Source organism: Chiloscyllium plagiosum, unplaced genomic scaffold (genome assembly GCF_037043375.1).
Source record: "Chiloscyllium plagiosum isolate Xiang-an unplaced genomic scaffold, Cpla_swu_hap1 HiC_scaffold_18, whole genome shotgun sequence".
In the NCBI taxonomy this organism is placed as follows: Eukaryota; Metazoa; Chordata; class Chondrichthyes; order Orectolobiformes; family Hemiscylliidae; genus Chiloscyllium; species Chiloscyllium plagiosum.
The window spans coordinates 1192961-1214520 of NW_028270156.1; the positions used below are offsets into that span (position 1 = coordinate 1192961).

The 21560-nt window shown below is 44.0% G+C and overlaps 1 protein-coding gene across 7 annotated transcripts in view; it reads left to right on the top strand.

Moving 5' to 3' along the window:
* Positions 1-21560, top strand: part of LOC122557603 (SH3 and multiple ankyrin repeat domains protein 2-like) — a 1564835-nt gene that overhangs the window by 616517 nt on the left and 926758 nt on the right. For all 7 annotated transcript variants that reach the window (XM_087996234.1, XM_087996235.1, XM_087996236.1 and 4 more), the window contains one exon: positions 20363-20470. In XM_087996234.1, the coding sequence (XP_087852360.1) occupies positions 20363-20470 (108 nt within the window). The remainder of the gene's footprint in view (positions 1-20362; positions 20471-21560) is intronic.

Below are 21560 nucleotides of genomic sequence, written 5' to 3' on the forward strand. Positions count from 1 at the left end.
TGTCGTGGTGTATATAGACACCAATGATATCAGGAAAAATGAGATGAGGTCCCTCAAGCAGAATTTAGGGAGTTAGGAGCTAAGTTAAAAAGTAGGACCTCAGAGGTAGTAATGTCAGGATTGTTACCTGTGCCATGTGCTAGTCAGAGTAGGAATGACAGAATATGCAGGATGAATGCGTGGCTTGAGAGATGGTACAGGAAGGAGGGGTTCAGATTTTTGGGCCATTCGGACCGGTTCTGAGGGAGGTGGGACTATTATAAATTGATGATCTGCACTTGAGCCGGACTGGAACCAGTGTCCTTGGGGGTGCTTTTGCTAACGCTGTTGGGGAGGGTTTAAAATAATGTGGCAAGGGGATGGGAACCTAATGAGGTGGTTAATGGACAGTAAGGAGGTAGTAACTAAAGCCTGTAAGGAACTAGATAATGAAGTCAGCGTGACTAAGGGGAAGAGTAGACAGGGAGCAGAGATGAACGCAAAAGGAACAGGTGGTCTGAGGTGCATTTGTTTTAATGTAAGAAGTGTGGTAAGTAAGGCAGATGAACCGATGGGCTTGGATTCGTACCTGGGAGTATGATGTTATTGTATTACTGAGGAGAAAGTGAGGACTACAGATGCTGGAGATCAGAGTCGAAGAGTGTAGTGCTGGAAAAGCACAGCCGGTCGGGCAGCATCCGAGGAGATTCCTGATGAAGGGCTTATGCCCGAAACGTCGACTCTCCTGCTCCTCGGATGCTGCCTGACTTGCTATTACTAAGACTTGGTGGAAGGAAGGGCATGATTGGCCACTAAATATCCCAGGATATCGATGCTTCAGGTGGGATAGAGAGGGAGGTAAAAGGAATGGAGGAGTGGCATTACTGGTCAGAGAGGATATCAAGCTGTGCTGAAGGAGGGCACTATGGAGACTCTAGCAATGAGGCAATATGGGCAGAGCTCAGAAATAGGAAGGGTGCGGTAACAATGTTGGGGCTGTACTACAGGCCTCCCAACAGCAAGCGTGAGATAGAGGTACAAATATGTAAACAGATTATGGAAAGATGTAGGAGCAATAGGGAGCAACAGGTGATAGGAGATTTTAATTTTCACAACATTGACTGGGAATCACAGTGTTAGAGGTCTGGATGGAGCAGAATTTGTAAGGAGTATCCAGGAGAGTTGTATATAGCAGTCTGTAAATAGTCGAACTCAGGAAGGGGCCACACTGGACCTGGTGTTAGGGAATGATCCCAGCCAGGTGGGTGAAGTTTCAGTGTGGGATTACTTTGGGAATAGTGATCACAATTCCATTAGTTTTAGAATACTCATGGACAAAGACGAGAGTGTCCTAAAGGAAGAGCAAAACTGGGGGAAGGCCAACTATACCACAATTGGGCAGGAGCTGGGGAATGTGGATCGGGGCAGCTGTTTGAGGGAAATCCACAATCGGTATATGGGAGGCTTTTAAAGAGAGGTTGGTTAGAGTTCAGGAGAGATATGTTCCTGTGAAAATGAGGAATAAAAATGGCAAGATTAGGGAACCATGGATGTGATGACAAGTGAAATTGTGAGACTAGCTAAGAGGAAAAAGGAGGTGTACATAAGGTCTAGGCAACTGAAGACAAATGAAACTTTGGAAAAATATTGGGAATGTCAGACCAATCTAAAACGAGGAATTAAGAGTGCTAAAGGGGGGCATGGGATATTTTTAAGGGAAATCCCAAAGCCTTTTATTCATATATAAGGAGCAAGAGGGTAACTCGGGAAAGGGTTGGCCCACTCAAGGACAAAGGAGGAAAGCTATGCGTGGAGTCAGAGAAAATGGGTGAGATTCTTAATAAGGAGAGGGACATGACGGGTGTTGAGATTAGGGAGAGATCTTTGATTACTCTGGGTCAAGTCGGTAGAAGGAGGGAGGAAGTGTTGTGTATTCTAAAAGGCATTAAAGGTGGACAAGTCTCCAGGTCTGGATGAGATCTATCCCAGGTTACTGAGGGAAGTGACAAAAGAAATAGCTGGGCCTTGAACAGATATTTTTGCAGCATCCTTGAACATGGACGAGGTCCCGGAGGACTGGAGAATTGCTAATGCTGTCTCCTTGTTTAAGAAGGGTAGCAGGGATAATACAGATAATTATAGACCTGTGAGCCTGACGTCAGTAGTAAGAAAGCTACTGGAGAAGATACTAAGGGAGTGGATATATACCCGTTTGGAGGAAAATAGGCTTATCAGTGAGAGGCAGCATGGTTTTGTGCAGGGAACATCATGGCTTACAAATCTAATAGAATTCTTTGAGGAAGTGACAAAGTTGTTTGATGAGGGAAGGGCTGTTGATGACATAAACATGGACTTCAGTAAAGTGTTTGATAAGGTTCCCCATGGTAGGCTGATGGGGAAAATGAAGTCGCATGGGGTCCAGGGTGTACGAGCTAGATGGCTGAAGTACAGGGTGGGCAACAGGAGATGGAGTACTAGTGGAAGGGAGTTTCTCAAAACGGAGACCTGTGACCAGTGGTGTCCCTCAGGGACCCGTGCTGGGACCACTGTTGTTTGTGATATACATCAATGATCTGGAGGAAGGTACAGGTGGTCTGATTAGCAAGTTTGCAGATGAAACTAAGATTGATGGAGTAGCAGATAGTGAAGGAGACTATCAGAAAATACAGCAGAATTTAGATAGATTGGAGAGTTTGGCAGAGAAATGGCAGATGGAGTTCAATCCGGGCAAATGCGAGGTGATGCATTTTTGAAGATCCAATTCAAGAGAAAACTATACATTAAATGGAAAAGTCCTGTGGAAAATTGATGAACAGAGAGATCTGGACTTTCAGGTCCGTTATTCCCTGAAGGTGGCAACGCAGGTCAATAGCGTGGTCATGAAGGCATACAGCATGATTTCCTTCATTGGATAGGGCATTGAGTACAAGAGTTGGCAGGTCATGTTACAGTTGTATAAGACTTTTTTTTGGCCACATTTGGAATACTGTGCGCAGTTCTGCTCACCACATTACCAAAAGGATGTGGATGCTTTGGAGAGGATGCAGAGGAGGTTCACCAGGATGTTGCTTGGTATGGAGGGTGCTAGCTATGAGGAGAGGTTGAGTAGATTAGGATTATTTTCATTGGAAAGAAGGCAGTTGAGGGAGGACCTGACTGAGGCTTACAAAATCATGAGAGGTGTAGACAGGATGGATAGCAAGAAGCTTTTTCTCAGAGTGTGGAACTCAATTACTGGGGGTCACAAGTTCAAAGTGAGAGGAAAAAAGTTTACGGGAGATATATGTGGAAAGTTCTTTACACAGATGATGATGGGTGACTGGAACGTGTTGCCAGTGAAGGTGGTAGCGGCTGGAATGATAGTGTCATTTAAGATGTACCTAGACTGATACACGAATGGGCAGGGAGCAAAGAGATACAACTCCTTAGAAAATGGGCAACAGGTTTAGATAGAGGATATGGATTGGCACAGGCTTGGAGGGCCGAAGGGCCTGTTCCTGTGCTGTAATGTCCTTTGTTCTTTATTCTCTGGTGCATTCCTTGCAGGCATTGCCACTTCACTTCACCGGTCTTCCATTTGGCTGTTTCAGCTACAATTGTAGAGCTCGGTTATTGCAGAGGAAGGTCCACTGTTGTTTTGTACAGTACACTTTGGGAAGACCTTGGAATGCAGGACTATATTGTGATGGATATGATAGATTGTGGTTTCCTTACAGCTGCTTATGTGTTATGGACCAGGCCAGATTGCCCTCAAAACATTTCAAGAAGTTAGCCGAGACCCTAACTTTTTCTTATTTAAAAGCGCAGTGTGAATAAATGTTCCAGATGAGATGCAACTGGTCAAATCACTCGGTTTTAAGTAAAACAGATTTTATTTAAACGCTGCAGTAAAGCATGAACAAAAGTAAGCGGGATTTAGAATAACTTAACTATTAGAAAACTAACCTGCCCCAATACAGCAACTTAACTAATGAACTGTCCCAATATAGTAACATCCCATATACACACCCCTTGGCAAAAAGGTAAATTCACACACAGATTCTTACAGGCAGGAGGGAACAACATCCAGAGAGAGATTTCAGATAAATTCAGAAGAATTCTTTACTGAAGCTTGCAATTCTCCTGGACTCTCACATCTTCTGACTGCTCCAGCTACAGACAGCCTGAACTGGAAGAGCTGGCCACCCCCCTTCCATTGTTAAACACCGAGACTCCTGAAACCTAGACACTTCAGCACTTCTGCCTTTACAACCTCTCTCCAAAACAAAACCAAGCACAATGTAACCTTTTTAAAGTGACAGCACTGTCATGTGTCCTATATGCTGCAGCTGATGGATTGTGGGTAAGTTGTCCTGCTACAATGGCTTCATACTTTCTTCCAGCTGGAAGCAGTGAAACAATGCCATGAATTTTTCTATTTCCCTTGGAATCTTTTGGAATGCTTGGATGCGTATTGAGACAGTAACCAACTGCATATTTTGCTCTGACTGTCCAGCCTCTGAAAAGTTGCAATCTTTCTGAAGAAGGGTCACACTGGACCTGAAATGTTAGCTGTGATTTCTCTGCACACACGCTGCCAGACCTGTTGAGATTTTCCAGCAATTCCTGAATTTGTTTCTCATTTCCAGCATCCACAGTTCTTTGGGCTTCTGTTTTGCAATAATCATAAAGCAGCCTGTGTCCTTTCTTAATACAAATGGTATTCTCCCAGTTTATTCACAGCTTCTGTAATGAGCAGATCGACAAAACTTTGCTACATTCTTAGTGTTCCTTTCTATGTTTTGGCTTGATATTTGTCTTAGGGTTTGGCCAATTGGCTCTGCATTCTTCCTGATTATAGCCTGTTCCTTTTATCATTAATTGCTTAAATTTAGGAGCACTCTATCCTCGTCCAACACAGGGAATACACCCGAAGGCTTTTGGATTTGAAAGAATGTTTAGATCGGGAGAGTGTGAATCATTTAGCTGCCTACATTAACCTAGTAAAATAACGGGTCACCCATTTCAAATCCATAGGCAGGAGTGTGTATAATCAGATCAGAATAATCTTGATCTTATTGATTGGCAGAGCAGGCTTGACTGCTGACTAACTCTTAATTAACGTGAACTATTGATTGAGCAGTCACCCCAGCACAACATCATTCTGTCTGGTTCTCATTGTTTCAATATTAACAGATGGAGGTTTGGTCAGTTCCAATATATGTGACTGTGTTGTATTGCCTAATAAATATCCAGCCCCCAATCACAAAGTGACAACTACCTCCAGCAGCCCCTTGGTGATGTTTCAACGCAATTTTCAGTCAGTTTGCGACAAAGATAGAAATCAAAATTTATTCAAAAGTGATAAAGGTCTTTAAAAAATGTCTTTGTTTCGGGAGGTCGTTGGGGTCGAGAATGTTAATAAACCAAGAGAGTGGGATAAATATTTGAAAATGTGGAAGTGACAGGATTGTAGGGAGAACATGGAGTACTGAGGTTAGTTTTGAATTGTCTCAAATTGCCAGCTCTAGTAAATGGGCCAAATGGCCTCCCTCTGTGCTGTGAATGTTTAAGAATTTCATTGAAACATAGACTGAAAGGAGGGTCATCCAGCCCATTGTGCCTGTTCGGTGGTGTGTCTGACTGGTTGCTATCCTTCACTCTATACCCGCTGCTCTGCAATCTCATCTCTTTAAATATTTATCAACTCCCCTTTTGTAAAATACTCTGCTTCTGCCCCTCTCTCAGACTGGGCATCCCCAATTTCCATGTTGGGTTGGTACATTTTTCACTCAGCCTTTAATATGTTTCAGTAAACATCTGCTATAAAAAAAATCTTATTCCTTTAGTTTTGAATTCAGTGTGGGATAGAGGTTAGTTCACTCTGAAATATTGTATGAAGTAAATTGGTCCTTTGAGAGTTTTAACCTAAAGTCTTTCAAGAGTAGATTATCTTTAGCCTTTCATGCATCATTCTGAAAGGTTTTAATGTTTAGACTTTATTTAGCAGTGACAGCACCTCAGCAAGTCCCCACTCCTCATTAAGTATAAACATAGCTGATGCTACAGATTGTGGTTTAGATTTTTTAATTGTGTGACTGAATTAGCACACAGCACATTGTCACATTGGGTCGTATTATCGACAGATTCAAACCAGAAGCTACACAATTATGTCAAACTGAAAAATGGAGATTCATTACTGGAGAGGTCACCCAACTCTGTTTCAATAATTCTCAAAATTTACAGTAGCTTCTCAAACAAAGTTTCAACAAAAGTGTCTTTTTTCAGTAATGCTCAGTACGATAACGTTCAGGCCATGACGGTTACTAAAGGATGAAGGAGAGAACACAGATCGACATGTTATGTCCACTGTCCCATTTACCCACCTGTCAAAACTGGAGCCCATCTGAAGCATTGCTGCCGGTATTCTAACGCACATTATCATATTCACCTACCAATTCTGGCCTGCTGTTGGTCTCGAGGTTCAACCATGCCTCAATTTTAATAATGATTTGGAGATGCCAGTGTTGGACTGGGATGTACAAAGTTAAAAATCACACAACACCAGGTTATAGTCCAACAGGTTTAATTGGAAGCACAGTGTGCTTCCAATTAAACCTGTTGGACTATAACCTGGTATTGTGTGATTTTTAACTCAATTTTAATATTCTCATTCACGTTTTTCGGAACCTCTAACTTTCCCCTGTGCCACAACCCTCTGTGATACTCATAAGCTTCCTGGCCACCCTTGCTCTCATCGCTGTTCTGTTGGCAGCCTTGTCTTCACCTGGCTCAGTTCTGAACTCTTACCCCACAGTTAGTTTGTCAAGAACTCTGAAGAGTTTCACTACATTGAATGTGGAACATAAATGTCAGCTCTTGTTGATAGCCCCACATTCTGAACAATAATGTTGGTCATTGTGGACAGAACGTTCTATGTTCGTCAGCCTGTTATAATATTCTTATCTTAGGAGTCTTCAAAATAAATGTGCACAATTTTCCCTTTCATTCTCTGTCACACAGTAACAGAAACTTGCAGCAGTTGCATTTTCATAAATCTGACATTGTCTGCCGGTATGCATTTTCCTTTACTCAGGTATTTCACATGTCGAGAATTTAATCTGAACTTCAAAAGAAGGTTGAAAGAGTTTATTTTAGACATAGGAAAGGTAGAACAGAGACAGGAGTTAACATTGTACCACTGCAAAAGGAGGCTGGAGATGTAGTAATGAGGAACAAAGAAATGGCTGAGGAACTGAATTGGCATTTTGCATCATTCTTCACAATGGAAGAAACCAGCACTGTACCAGAACTTCAAGAGAGTCACGGCCCAGAGGTGAATGGAGTGGTCATCACTAAGGGGAAGGTACTGGCACAATGGAAAGGTCTGAAGATGGTTAAATCACCTGGAGCGGGAGATAGCTGAGGAGATGGTAGAGGCGTTGGTGGTGATCTTTCAGGAATCACTGGAGTCAGGGAGGATATCTGAGGACTGGAATATGACTAATGTAACACCCCTGTTTAAGAAGGGAAAAAAGCAGAAAATAGGAAGCTATAGATCAGTCAGCCTAACCTTGATCACTGGCAAGATTTTAGAGTCTATTATTAAGAATGAGATTGCAGAGTACTTGGAAATATATGGTAAAATAGGGCTGTGTTAGCAAAGCTTTGTCAAGGGAAACTCATGCCTGACAATCTGGTATAATTCTTTGAGGAGGTAATGAGCAAGTTAGATGAAGTGGACATGATCTGTTTGGTATTCCAAAGACCTTTAATAAGGTGCTGCACAGGAGGCTGCTAAACAGACTAAGAGCCCATGGTGTTAGTGATAAGGAACTGCGGGAGACCCATGTTTGGCTGACTGGCCAAAAGCAGAGACTGGGGAGAGTGTAAGTGGGTGAGCTGATGGTGATAGCCCTTGATATCACTGATACATTCGACTGAGTGTGGCATGGAGAAGCCCTAGCAAAACTGAAATCACCGGTATCCAGGGCAAACTCTCTGCTGGTTGGAATCATACCTGGCACATTGGAAGATGGTCATTGTTGTTGGAGGTCTGTCATCTCAGCTCCAAGACATCTCTGCAGGAGTTTCTCAAGATGCTGTCCTAGGCCCAGAATGCAAGAATGGGTCAGAACGAGGAATATTGTGGGGAGTAACTCACCTCCTGACTCCCCAAAGCATGTCCACTGAAATTCAAAAAGAATTGATATTTCAAACCAAAAAAATTAAAGAAAGGAAGTGCCTGCCTGCAGAAGGTGCCGGAATCTATTAAAGCTGCAGGGAGGGGGGTGGGGGGGGGCAGGGAGGAGAGGGGGTGCAGGGAAGGTGGGGGCAGGGAGGGGGGGAGAGCGATGGTGGTTGTTAGAAGGTGGGGGCAGGGAGGGGGGCAATGGTGATTGTTGGAAGGTGGGGGGAGGGAGTTGGGGCATGATGGTGGTTGTTGGAAGGTGGGGGCAGGGAGTGGGGGGGTATGGTGGTTGTTAGAATTATCCACCTTCACATTGGAGCTAATGAGGACAGACCTGCTATATTCAGATCAAAGAACCACACCTCCTTTCCCACACAGCTGAAAATTCATGGAAGTAGGAATTGCATGGAGAATCCCAGAACCTGGTTGCACCTGCTCTTTGAAAGGGGCCCCTTGCAGAAATCTGAACCTTGGTATATCATACAGAGAGAGTTGAGGTAAATGATCAGCCCCAATGTAATTCAATGGCAGAGAAGGCTCAACAAGTTGTAAGATCTTCTCTTGTTCTGAGTTTTCCTGTTCAGAGCATTGATCCACGTTGAACAGTATATGTGAGCGATAGAAAAACAAATAGAGTCAAAGTGTAGCACTGGAAAAGCGCAGCAGGTCAGGCAGCATCGGAAGAGCAGGAAAATCGACGTTTCGGGCATAAGCCCTTCATCGCTTGGGCGGGGGGTAGGGCAGCTGAGAGATAAATAAGAGGGTTGGGGGTGGGGGTGGGGGTGAAGGTGAGGTAGCTGGGAAGGCGATAGGTACATACAGGTTGGGGGTGAGGGGGGAATGATGGTGATAGTTTGGAGGGGAGGGAGGAGCGGATATGTGGGAAGGAAGATAGTCAGATAGGACAGGTCAAGAGGGCGGTGCCAAGTTGGATGTTGTGGATGCTGGAGATCTAAAGCAAATAGTAACAGAAAAATTGCCATGAAAGCTCAGCAGGTCAGGCAGCATCTATGAAGAGATCTAGTGACTGTTCTTCAGAACTGAGGGGTTCCCTGAGAGCATGGATTCTGAAGACGTGCTCAAATCTGCTGAGATTCTCCAGCAATTTCTGCTTTTGTTTATTGTCTGTATGTTGTCTGCTTTACAGTGCTACATTCTAACCTCTCTCTTGGTCAATAGAGTCATCCCAAGATGTCTATGGCCATCACTAGTGCTTTATTTAATTAAGTTTATTGCCTATAATTTTGGACTTGTCACAAATGGAAAGGCTTTCCTTTTTTATATAAAGCCTTTTCATTATCATAACAATCTCTATCAAGTCAGAACGTTACATAATTTAACACCTCTCAAACTGAATTGCTTTTATTTGATGTAAGACTCATGGTAATTTTGGTCTGGTTTTAAAAGCTCTCAAATAAATTGTTGTAATGTTTCTCTTACACATTTAAATCAGGACATTATGTAAAATAAACTTTTCTTTATTCGTGCTATTGAGGCACCTGCTTTAATATTTAAGTTTGAGAGCTGAATTTGTTGCCAATACCTGTCTGTTTGGAGAGACTGTGAGGGAAAACCGTTCTAAACTGATTGTTTCAGCTTGAAATCCTGGTGTTGTGATCAGAGGTTCTTTTGCACAGAACCTAAAAAGCCCAGAGGATAAGCCATTTTCGGTAGAAGGGCTCACTATTCACTTTCCAAAACACTGGACTGTTTCATATCTACCAGAACACTCTAAGCATGAGAAGGAATGAAAGCTATTCTGTAAAAATTAATTTATGGGATGTGGGTATCACTGACAAGGCCAGCATTTATGGCCCATCCCCTGTTTCCCACAGGGTATTGAAGAGTCAGCACATTGCTGTGAGTCTGGAGTCACATGTAGGCCTGACCGAGTGACAATGACAAGTTCCCTTCCCTAAAGAACATTCATAAACCAGGTGGGTTTTTCCAACAATTGACTGCGTCACTGTTCAGTTAGCCCTTTATTTCAGATTTTCATAGAATCCCTACAGTGTGGAAACAGGCAATTCGGCCCAACAATTCCATACCGACCCTCCGAAGAGTAACCCACACAGACACTTTCTTCTACACTATTACTCTACATTTCCCCCTGACTAATGCACCTAACCTCCACATCCTGGACTCTATGAGCAATTTAGCATGGCCAATCCTTTGGACTGTGGGAGGAAACTGTGGCAGTCAGAGGAAACCCATGCAGACACGGGGAGAATGTGGTTCCCCTGTTCAAGAAGGGGAGTAGAGACAATCCCAGTAATTATAGACCAGTGAGCCTTACTTCAGTTGTTGGTAAAGTGTTGGAAAAGGTTATAAGAGATAGGATTTATAATCATCTAGAAAAGAATAATTTGATTAGGGATAGTCAGCACGGTTTCGTGAAGTGTAGGTCGTGCCTCACAAACCTTATTGAGTTCTTTGAGAAGATGACCAAACAGGTAGATGAGAGTAATCTGGTTGATGTGGTGTACATGGATTTCAGCAAGGCGTTCGATAAGGTTCCCCACAGTAGGCTATTGTACAAAATGCGGAGGAATGGGATTGTGGGAGATATAGCAGTTTGGATCAGTAATTGGCTTGCTGAAAGAAGGCAGAGGGTGGTGGTTGATGGGAAATGTTCATCCTGGAGTCCAGTTACCAGTGGTGTACTGCAAGGGTCAGTGTTGGGTCCACTGCTGTTCGTCATTTTTATAAACAACCTGGATGAGGGCGTAGAAGGGTGGGTTAGTAAATTTGCAGACGACATTAAGGTCGGTGGAGTTATGGATAGTGATGAAGGGTGTAGTAGGTTGCAGAGAGACATAGATAAGTTGCAGAGCTGGGCTGAGAGGTGGCAAATGGAGTTTAATGCGGACAAGTGTAAGGTGATATACTTTGGTCGGAGTAACCGGAATGCAAAGTACTGGGCTAATGGTAAGATTCTTGGTAGTGTAGATGGGCAGAGAGATCTCAGTGTCCATGTACACAGATCCTTGAAAGTTGCCATGCAAGTTGACAGGGTTGTTAAGAAGGCATACAGTGTTTTGGCCTTTGTTAATAGAGGGATCGAGTTCCGGAACCATGAGGTTATGCTGCAGCTGTACAAAACTCTGGTATGGCCGCATTTGGAGTATTGTGTACAGTTCTGGTCACCGCATTATAAGGATGTGGAAGCTTTGGAAAAGGTGCAGAGGAGATTTACTAGGATGTTGCCTGGTATGGAGGGAAGGTCTTACGAGGAAAGGCTGAGGGACTTGAGGCTGTTTTCGTTGGAGAGAAGAAGGTTGAGAGGTGACTTAATAGAGACATATACGATAATCAGAGGGATAGATAGGGTGGACAGGGAGAGTCTTTTTCCAAGTATGGGAACGGTGAGCACGAGGGGGCATAGCTTTAAATTGAGGGGTGATAGGTATAGGACAGATGTCAGAGGTAGCTTCTTTACTCAGAGAGTAGTAAGGGTATGGAATGCTGTGCCTGCAATGGTAGTAGATTCGCCAACTTTAAGTATATTTAAGTCGTCATTGGACAAGAATATGGACATACATGGAATAGTGTAGGTTAGATGGGCTTCAGATTGGTATGACAGGTCGGCGCAACATCGAGGGCTGAAGGGCCTATATTGTACTGTAATGTTCTATGTTCCACACAGACAGTCTGAGGCAGGAATTGAACCCGGGTCACTGGCACTGTGAGACAGCAGTGTTAGCCACTGTGCCACCTATTTGATTGAATTTCACCAGGTGCCCTGGTGGGTTTTGAACCCACTTGGTTTTTGGAGGTGTAGTTACTAGTCCCACTGACATTACCACTGTAACACCACCTCCCTGGCTCCTCGGTCCAGCAGCTGATTGTCAGAGCCTGGGGAGGGAAGGACAATCCAGGAGGTGTTAGAGAAAGGAGGGAAGGGGTTTTAAATGCGTCAACTGAGACCTATATTATCCAGGGGGTTTAGGAAGAGATTCTTCTGACCTGACCACAAGGGAATCAAATGAGACTTTTCCTGGACTGGTCTGTGCCTGATTTACAGTAGGATTGTTCTCTGGACTGTTTGTGCTGCTACTGTTAACATTCACAGCTACCAGCAATTGTAATAAGCTGAACTACAAACAGATTCCTCTCTGATACCGAATAACTCAAGTACTTCAACACAACTCAATAAGATTCCCTCATTACCTGGAGGAATAATAACAGAATAGGTCGATTGCATTGGAATACAAATGTGCAGGAGTGGGCTTCTATAGAGCTTAAACACATGGACTTGTTAGACCCAACAAACTGTTTCTGAGATTGAAGTATTTTTATGACGCTTCTTTTGAAACCCCCTCAAAATAGAATTGTGAAGTAATTCTCTGGGACCTCTGCCCAGTTTGATGGGGTAATGTTCACTGCTCATTAAAAACCAGATGGAATCACTAGGACTTTGTCGACAATGCCATTCAGAAAAGTGTGTTGCCTCTCAGTAGCTTAAGCTGTTTTATGATTAGCCCTGTATTTCAAACCTTCGAATGTCACAGCCTTTCTTGCTGTCTTCTGGCTGCTTATTTACTAGATGTTGGTCATTAGCACAGACCATGTCCCCCTGCAGTTGAAGGTGGAATATGAGAGTGCGAGATAATAAGAATGTGATCTTTTATTGATTGGGACCTGTTTAAAAATGTCCTGAGGTTGTGAAAGCTGTTCAGAAATGTACATTTTCATTTGTGTCTCCTTGATAAGCTGGGAACTGAAACATCACATCAAATTCAGTGGATGTTTATTAATGAGTCATGGGAAAGTTTGCAGTATCACAGACACTGGTACCACTGCTATCAGAATCACATGTTAAACAATAAAAACTGATTAATTTGTATTGCACCTTTTGTGATTTCAGGATACTCTAAAGTGTTTTAGAGCCAATTAATTCTTCTGAAGAAGGGTCACTGGACCCGAAATATTAACTCTGCTTTCTCTTCACAGACCTGCTGAGCTTTTCCAGCAATTTCTGGTTTGTTTCTGATTACCAGCATCTGCTGTTCGTTGTTAATTTTACATTTAAAGTGAGCATTGTTGTAATGTGGGAAACACAGTAACTGCCTGAAGGTAGTGAACTGCCTCTAATACTGATGTGATAACGACCAAATGGTTTTCTGATCTTTATTGATCAGTGAATACTGGTCAAGGCAAGGGATACATGCCCCATTCTTCTTAAAAGTAATGTCATGGAGCCTTTTCTATTCATCTGAAAGAACATCTGGGACCTCATTTTAACAACCCCATCACCAAGACAGCATTTCCAACTACTCCCTCAGTACTACACCGACAGGTCTACCTTGGTTAGATTAGATTAGATTCCCTGCAGTATGGAAACAGGCCCTTCAGCCCAACAGGTCCACACTGACCCTCTGAAGAGTAACCCACTCACACCCATTCCCCTAGCCTATATTTACCCCTGACTAATGCATCTAACACCATGGGCAATTTAGCGTGACCAATTCACCCGACCTGCACATCTTTGGATTCTTGTGCTCCAATCCTGGACCGGGACTGAGTCCCACACACTTCATGAGAGCACTGCCCTTACTGAGCAACGATGGGCTCTGTTCATTTCCAGCATGTACAATCCACCCTTGTATTTACAGTCATTGAGTTGTACAGTATTGAAACAGACCCTTTGGTCCAACTAGTCCATGCCAACCATAATCCCAAACCAAACTCGTCCCATCTGCCTGCACCTGGCCCATATCCCTCCAAACCTGATGTTGGAGCAAATTCCTGCAGATTCTAGAATTTGTGCTGAAAACAAAGAATGCTGGAAATCATAACGAGTCAAGCAGCGTCCATAGAGAGTGCCCCTCCAAACCTTTCCTATTCACTCCTTTATCCAAATGTCTTTTAAACATTGTCACTGTACCTGCATCCATCACTTCCTCTGGCAGTTCAATCCACACATGAACCTCTCTCTGTGTAAAAAAACACTGCCTCTCATGTCCTTTCTAAATCTTTCTCCTCACACATTAAAATATATATCCTAGTTTTGAACTCCCCCTTAGGCAAAAGACTCTTGTTATTTATAACTCATGAAAACAGTGCGATTATTACTGACCTGCAAGTTAATTCCATAGTTTCACCTTTGACCTGGAATTCTTCATTCCCTCGACTTGTAAAAATCTATCATCTTCAGTTTTAAGGTTAACAATTGATCCAGAATCAACTGTCATCTGCAGAAGTGGGTTTCAGGCTTTTACCCCACTTTGTGACAGAGGAATAGCTCACTAAACAAATCCAGAGCTTCCTGCATGAGAAAGAATATAAAAATTAAGATAAAGAAAAAATACGTGCTGATGACAAGTTTCAAATAGAAATTAAACTTTTCACAAGGAGTTGAAAAAAACAATTAAACAAAGCAAAGAGAGATTATGAAACTAAGACTGGCCATTAACATAAACGGGAATCCCAAAATCATCTTTAGGCATTTAAACAGTAAAAGGGAGGCGATAGCCTAGTGGTATTATCCATGGACTGTTATTCCCGAGACCCAGATAATGTTCTGGGGACCCAGGCAGATGGTGGAATTTGAATTCAATGAAAAAGAAATCTGGAATTAAGAGTCTAATGATGACCATGAATCCATTTTCATTTGTCAGAAAACCTCATCTGGTTCACTAATGTCCTTCAGGGAAGGAAACTGCCACCCTTACCGAGTTTGGTCTCCATGTGACTCCAGACCCACAGCAATGTGGTTGGCTCTTAACTGCGCTCTGGGCAATTAGGGATGGTGGTCTAGCCAGTGACGCCCTCATACCGGGAATGAATTAAGAAAAAGTGTAAAACCAATTAGGACCAAAGCAGATATGTAACATGGAGCATGGCTGTGACCAAGGTATTAAGTTAATATTTTGCATCTGTCTTTACGAAAGAGTTTGCGGTTATCCAGGCCATGGTGACAGAGGAGGAATCTGCCAATAAAAGAATTCAATATTCATAAGGAGGAAGCATTGGATAGGGTTTGATATTTTCATATGAAGCAGCATTTGGACCAGATGCGATTCATCTTAAGATATTGATGGAAATGAGAGTGGAAATTGGAGGGACATTGACCATAATCTTTCAGTTTTCCCAAAACTGGGGCTCTGCCAGAAAACTAGAGAATTGTAGACATTATGCTCTTGATCACTAAAGGTTGGAAAGATAAACCCAGAAATCACAAAGCAGTCAGTTCAATGTCAGAGATGGTGAAGTTCCCAGAATCAGTAATACAGGAAGGAATTAGTAATCACATGGACAAATGTAGCTTAATTAGGGAGAGCCAGCGGATTTCTTAAGGTGAAATCATGTTGCAATAATTTGCTGGAGTTTTTGATGAGGTAACAGTGAGGTTTGATGAGGGGAACTCTGTTGACGCGTTATACACAAACTTTCAGAACATGCCACAAACAAAGCTGTGATCAAAGTTCGAGCTCTTGGAATACAGAGAGCAGTGGCAATAAGAATACAAAATTAGCAGAGTGATAGGAAGCAGAGGGTTATGTGTAATGGCTATTTTCTGTGGGGGTGGGGTTGGGGGTGGAAGGTTTGTAATGAAGCTCTGCAGGGGTTAGTAATGGAACCCTTAGTGGTTCGGATTTATATTAATGATCTTGATATTGATGTGCAGAGGACCATTTCAGAAGAGTGATAGAAATATCACTGGCTCTTTGTTCATCTGTTTTTTTTGTCAAGTCAGTGGAGAAAACCAGAGAGCTGGAGACTGCCTCTGGTGATTGCAATTCACCCAGTGTGTCTGCAGACAGATCCATACAGTACAGGTCCAACATCACAGCTGAGAATAGCCTGGGAGAGCTGCAGGTGTATACTAATTGTGTCCTATGATTGATGTGAATAAATCCTGCCCATCTCCAGCTGTTAGCAGGTAACATGAAAAAGATTGAGGCAATTAGTCTTTTTTTCAACATAAGCAATCGACTGAAATGTTAGCTTTTAAAAAATGCTGAAGAAATAAAAGTCAGACATCAACAGCAAAGTCTGATTGAATTATTCAGTAATTGGTTCTTCAATCTTCAATGACATTTAAACTTATCATCAGTGTTTTCAGGAAAAGGATTGCAAAGTATTCTACACTCATATCATTCTGAGACACTGGAATTTTAACACGAGTCAGTGGGTGGGATTGGATGGGGTGGATCCAGTGGGTGGGATTGGATAGGGTGGATCCAGTGGGTGGGATTGGATGGATGGATGGTCAAAAATGGAGAAAAATGACAAGTGGGCAAAAGACGGATCAGACTTTAACCTCAACTCCACATCCCTACATATCCGCAATAACCTTTCGCCCCCTTGGGAATCCAGATTCTATTTGCTTCTACCTGAAAGTTCTTTAAAGATTCTGCATCCATTGCCTTTTGATGAAGGGAATTCCAAAGACACTCAATCCTCTGAGAGAAAGAGATTTTTTTCTCAACTCAGTTTTAAACAGACGACCCTGACTTTTATACTAACATCAGTTCAGGATGTCTTTGATTCTGACACTGCATTGTTGCGGATCTTGGAAACACCTTTCAATATGAGGGTCAATTCCCCGATGCTCGAACCAGCACCTCTCCCTTTTACTATATGCAGTGCCAGAGATCCCAGCAATCCTCAGGGAGCAATCATTTGTGACAGAGTCAACTATGGTGGATGGGATGTTTAACTGAGCTCCCAGTCCCTTCAACAAAAAGATCCAACTGCAATTATTTGAAGAAGACCAGGGGAGTTCTTGACCCTTGGCCAATGCCATCTTGAACTAAAACTTAAAGCAGATTATCTGGTGATATTCATATTGCTGTTTGTTAAACTTGCTGTATGGAAATTTATGGTCAGATTTCGTACATCCCAACCATAACTCCCTTCAAATCAATTACCTCATGTGCCCTGGAGACTGCAAAAAAAAAACTATTTATTTCTTTTCAGTAGCCAGTCATGTCGTTTGCTGTTTCTTGAATCTTGTTACATGCAAATTATTTGCAGTCCTTCTCTCCAAAATAACAATGACTACACTTCAATGGTCATTAGAAACTTTAACTTATCGTGGGGTGATGAGGAAATACAACAATCTCCTGGTCTGATGGCTCTTTTGAATCAATGCTTTTGTCTTCCTTGTCATTACACAATGTTTGAAAATTGTTATTTTCCATCCTTACTTCGTAAACAAAGTGATGAAAATCAGAAAAAATCACAGGCACACAATCCCACCTGGCATGAGGGGTGGGGAGAAGGGAGGGGTGGGGTGGATGGGGAGAGGTGGGGGGGGTGGGGATGGGGGTGGGGAGAGGGGTTCGGAGAGGCGGGGAGAGGCAGGGAGGGGTGGGGAGAAGGGTGGGAAGGACTGGGGAGGGGTGAGGAGATGCTGTTAGCTGTTTATTTTCATATTGTGGGGTTCCTTGTATACAACCTTTGATAAGGTTCCCCATGGTAGGCTACTGCAGAAAATACGGAGATATGGCATTGAGGGTGAGTTGGAGGTTTGGATTAGGAATTGGCTGGATGGAAGAAGACAGAGGGTAGTAGTTGATGGCAGAGTTTCTTCATGGAGTGCCGTCACTAGCGGTGTTCCGCAAGGATCTGTTTTGGGACCATTGCTGTTTGTCATTTTTATAAATGACCTGGAAGAGGGGTTAGAAGGTTGGGTGAGCAAGTTTGCGGATGATACGAAAGTCGGAGGAGTTGTTGACAGTGAGGAAGGATGTGGCAGGTTACAGCAGGATATAGAGAAGCTGCAGAGCTGGGCAGAAAGGTGGCAAATGGAATTCAATGTAGCTAAGTGTGAGGTGATTCACTTTGAGAAGAATAACAAAAAGATGGGGTACTGGGCTAATGGTCGGATACTTGGTAGTGTGGATGAGCAGAGGGATCTTGGTGTCCATGTACACAGATCTCTGAAAGTTGCCACCCAGGTAAATAGTGCGGTGAGGAAGGCATATGGCGTACTGGCTTTTATTGGTAGAGGAATTGAGTTCCGGAGTCCTGAGGTCATGATGCAGTTGTATAAGACTCTGGTGCGGCCGCATCTGGAATATTGTGTGCAGTTTTGGTCGCCATACTATAGGAAGGATGTGGAGGCACTGGAACGGGTGCAGAGGAGGTTTACCAGGATGTTGCCTGGTATGGAAGGAAGATTGTATGAGGAAAGACTGAGACACTTGGGGCTGTTTTCATTAGAGAAAAGAAGGTTTAGGGGTGACTTGATTGAGGTGTACAAGATGATTAGGGGGTTAGATAGGGTTGACAGTGTGAACCTTTTCCCGCGTATGGAGTCGGGTATTACAAGGGGGCATAGCTTTAAATTAAGGGGGGGTAGATATAGGACTGAAGTTAGGGGTAGGTTCTTCACTCAGCGAGTTGTAAGTTCATGGAATGCCCTGCCAGTAGCAGTGGTGGACTCTCCCTCTTTATGGGCATTTAAGCGGGCATTGGATAGGTATATGGAGGATAGTGGGTTAGTATAGGTTAGGTGGGCTTGGATCGGCGCAACATCGAGGGCCAAAGGGCCTGTACTGCGCTGTATTCTTCTATGTTCTATGTTCTAAATCACAGAAATGTAGCATTCAGGTATAGCAAATAGTTAGGTGGGGAGGTGTGGAGAGGGGTGGGGAGAGGGGTGGGGAGAGGTGGGGAGGGGCGGGGTGGGATTGGGTGGGGAGGGACAGGAAGAGGGGTCAGGAAAGGTGGGGAGGGGTGGGGGGTGGGGAGAGGCGGAGGGGTTGGGGAGAGGTAGGGAGGGGTGGGGTGAGGGGTGGGGAGAGGTGGGGAGGGGTGGGGAGAGGCGGGGAGCGGCGGGGAGGGGTGGGGAGAGGTGGGGAGGGGCAAGGAGGGGTGGGAAGAGGCAGGGAGGTGAGGGGAGAGGTGGGGAGGGGTGGGGAAGGGAGAAAGGAAATAGTCATGGAAAGTGCTGCAGGTGTGATCTAACCAATCTCCTGGGCAATTGAAACAAGACTTCACTGCTCCTGTACCCAAATCCTCATACAGTAAAAGCTAACATTCCAGTAGCCCACTAATAACTTGTTGAACCTGAATATTAGACTTTAGTGAATAAATGAGAAGGACACCCAGGTTCCTCTGCACATCTGGACTTCCCAAATTCTCACCATTTAAGAAATACTTTGCCCATCTGTTTCTCCTATTATTGGATAACTTTACATTTGCCACATTATATTCCACTTTTCATGTTCCTGCCCAGTCATTAAACCTGTCCAAATTGTTCTGAAAATGTTTTGTATCTTCCTCACAATGCACATTCCCACTTAGCTTTGTATCATCTACAAATCTGGAAATATTACATTTGGTCCCCACATCCAAATCATTGATAAATATTGTGAATAATTGGGGATCAAGTACTGACCCTTGTGGTACCCCACTAGTCACAGTCTGTCAAAGTGAGAATGGACATTTATTCTCTTTTTTTTAATCTGTTAATCCAATCTTAATCATTAATCTATGCCAGTCCTTCCCTCCTATTCCATTATATCCATGCTAAATGGTCTACCCTTGATCTTGAGTTCATGGTCCCTCATTTGCAATTTTCTGACTGGCAGAAATATCCTCTCAGCATCCTCCTTGGCCAAACCCTCTAAAAATGTGACACCGTCACTCACTCCTTTAATGTCCAGAGAGACAAGGTCGATTTCACCAAAGAAATTTCTTCACTTGAAAGGTTGGGAATCTTTGGAATTCTCAATCCCCAAGTGGTTTGGATGCCAGGTTGTTGGTATGTTCAGAACTGAGATTGACAGATGCTTGTCATGAAGGGAACCCCGGTTTATAGAGGGTGGGCTGTGGTCTTATTGAAGGGCAGAACAGTCTAGGCATAATACTTTTTTTTAGGTTAGATTCCCTACAGTGTGAAACAAGTCCACACCGACCCCCCAAGAGCAACTCACCCAAACCCATCTCCCTCTGACTAATGCATCTAACACTATGGGCAATTTCCCATGGCGAATCCATCTGACCCACACGTTTGGACCTGTGGGAGGAAACCAGAGCACCCGGAGGAAACCCACGCAGACACGGGGAGAATGTGCAAACTCCACACAGTCAGTCGCCCGAGGCCGAAATCAAACCTGGGTCCCTGGCGCAGTGAGGCAGCAGTGCTAACCACTGAGCCACTGTGACACCCTGTATCATATGTTATGCTTCAGCATGCTTTGTATTTTCCTAAAAGCATCAACTAATCATTTCCTTTTGTATTTCCTGGCATACTAGTTCTGAGTATTGGAGAAGGTGGATTCTGGGAAGGCAGTTCTCGAGGACGTGTTGGATGGTTTCCTGCGGAATGTGTGGAGGAAATTCCAGCAAATGAAAGCCGGCCAGGTAAGACTGGAACAGAAAGGGCGGGAAGCTGTTTAGAGAAACATTCAACCTGTGGTTGGGTTTAGTCCACATGTGAAATTTGACTGAGTGCAGCAAACCTTTTTTTATTTCAAAAATAAACTTTATTCATAAAATATTTTGATGGTCTGTACAGTTGGTCATGCCATACATATGTAAACAATCTATTTCTTTGCATACAGAGATCAGAATTTATCATTTGTATATACAGGTCTGTACATTTATCAATCATATATCCATATATTTAGTTGAGGCGTCAGCAGAGCCCAAATGACTGCGCGGGCCCCCTGTTCTTCGTTAGGCAGGCAGATATTACACGGTGGTCTTTCCCCACCGCGCCTTGGCGGCAGCTGCCCCAAGCTTCAGCGAGTCCCTCAACACGTAGTCCTGGACCTTGGAATGTGCCAGTCTGCAACACTCAGTCGGGGTCAACTCCTTCAGCTGGAGGATCAACAGGTTTTGGGCCGCCCAGAGAGCGTCCTTCACCGAGTTGATGATCCTCCAGGTGCAGTTGATGTTCGTCTCGGTGTGCGTCCCGGGGAACAGACCGTAGAGCACGGAGTCCCGCGTCACGGCGCTGCTCGGGACGAACCTCGACAAACACCACTGCATTCCTCTCCAGACTTCCTCTGCGTAGGCACATTCCAGAAGGAGGTGTGTGACAGTCTCGTCCCCACCACAGCCGCTTCGAGGGCAGCGTGCGGTGCGGCTGAGAGTCCGGGCGTGCATAAAGGATCTCACAGGCAGAGCCCTTCTCACCACCAGCCAAGCCATGTCTTGGTGCTTGTTGGAAAGTTCTGGCGATGATGCATTCTGCCAAATGGCTTTGACAGTCTGCTCAGGGAACCGCTCGATAGGATCTGCCCTCTCCTTTTCCCGAAGGGTCTCAAGGACACTACGTGCTGACCACTTCCTGATGGACTTGTGGTCAAAGGTGTTATTCTTCATAAATGTCTCCACAAAGGACAGGTGATACGGAACGGTCCAACTACTCGGAGCGTTCCGCGGCAGCGAGGCCAGGCCCATCCTTCGCAACACCGAGGACAGGTAGAACCTCAGTACATAGTGACAC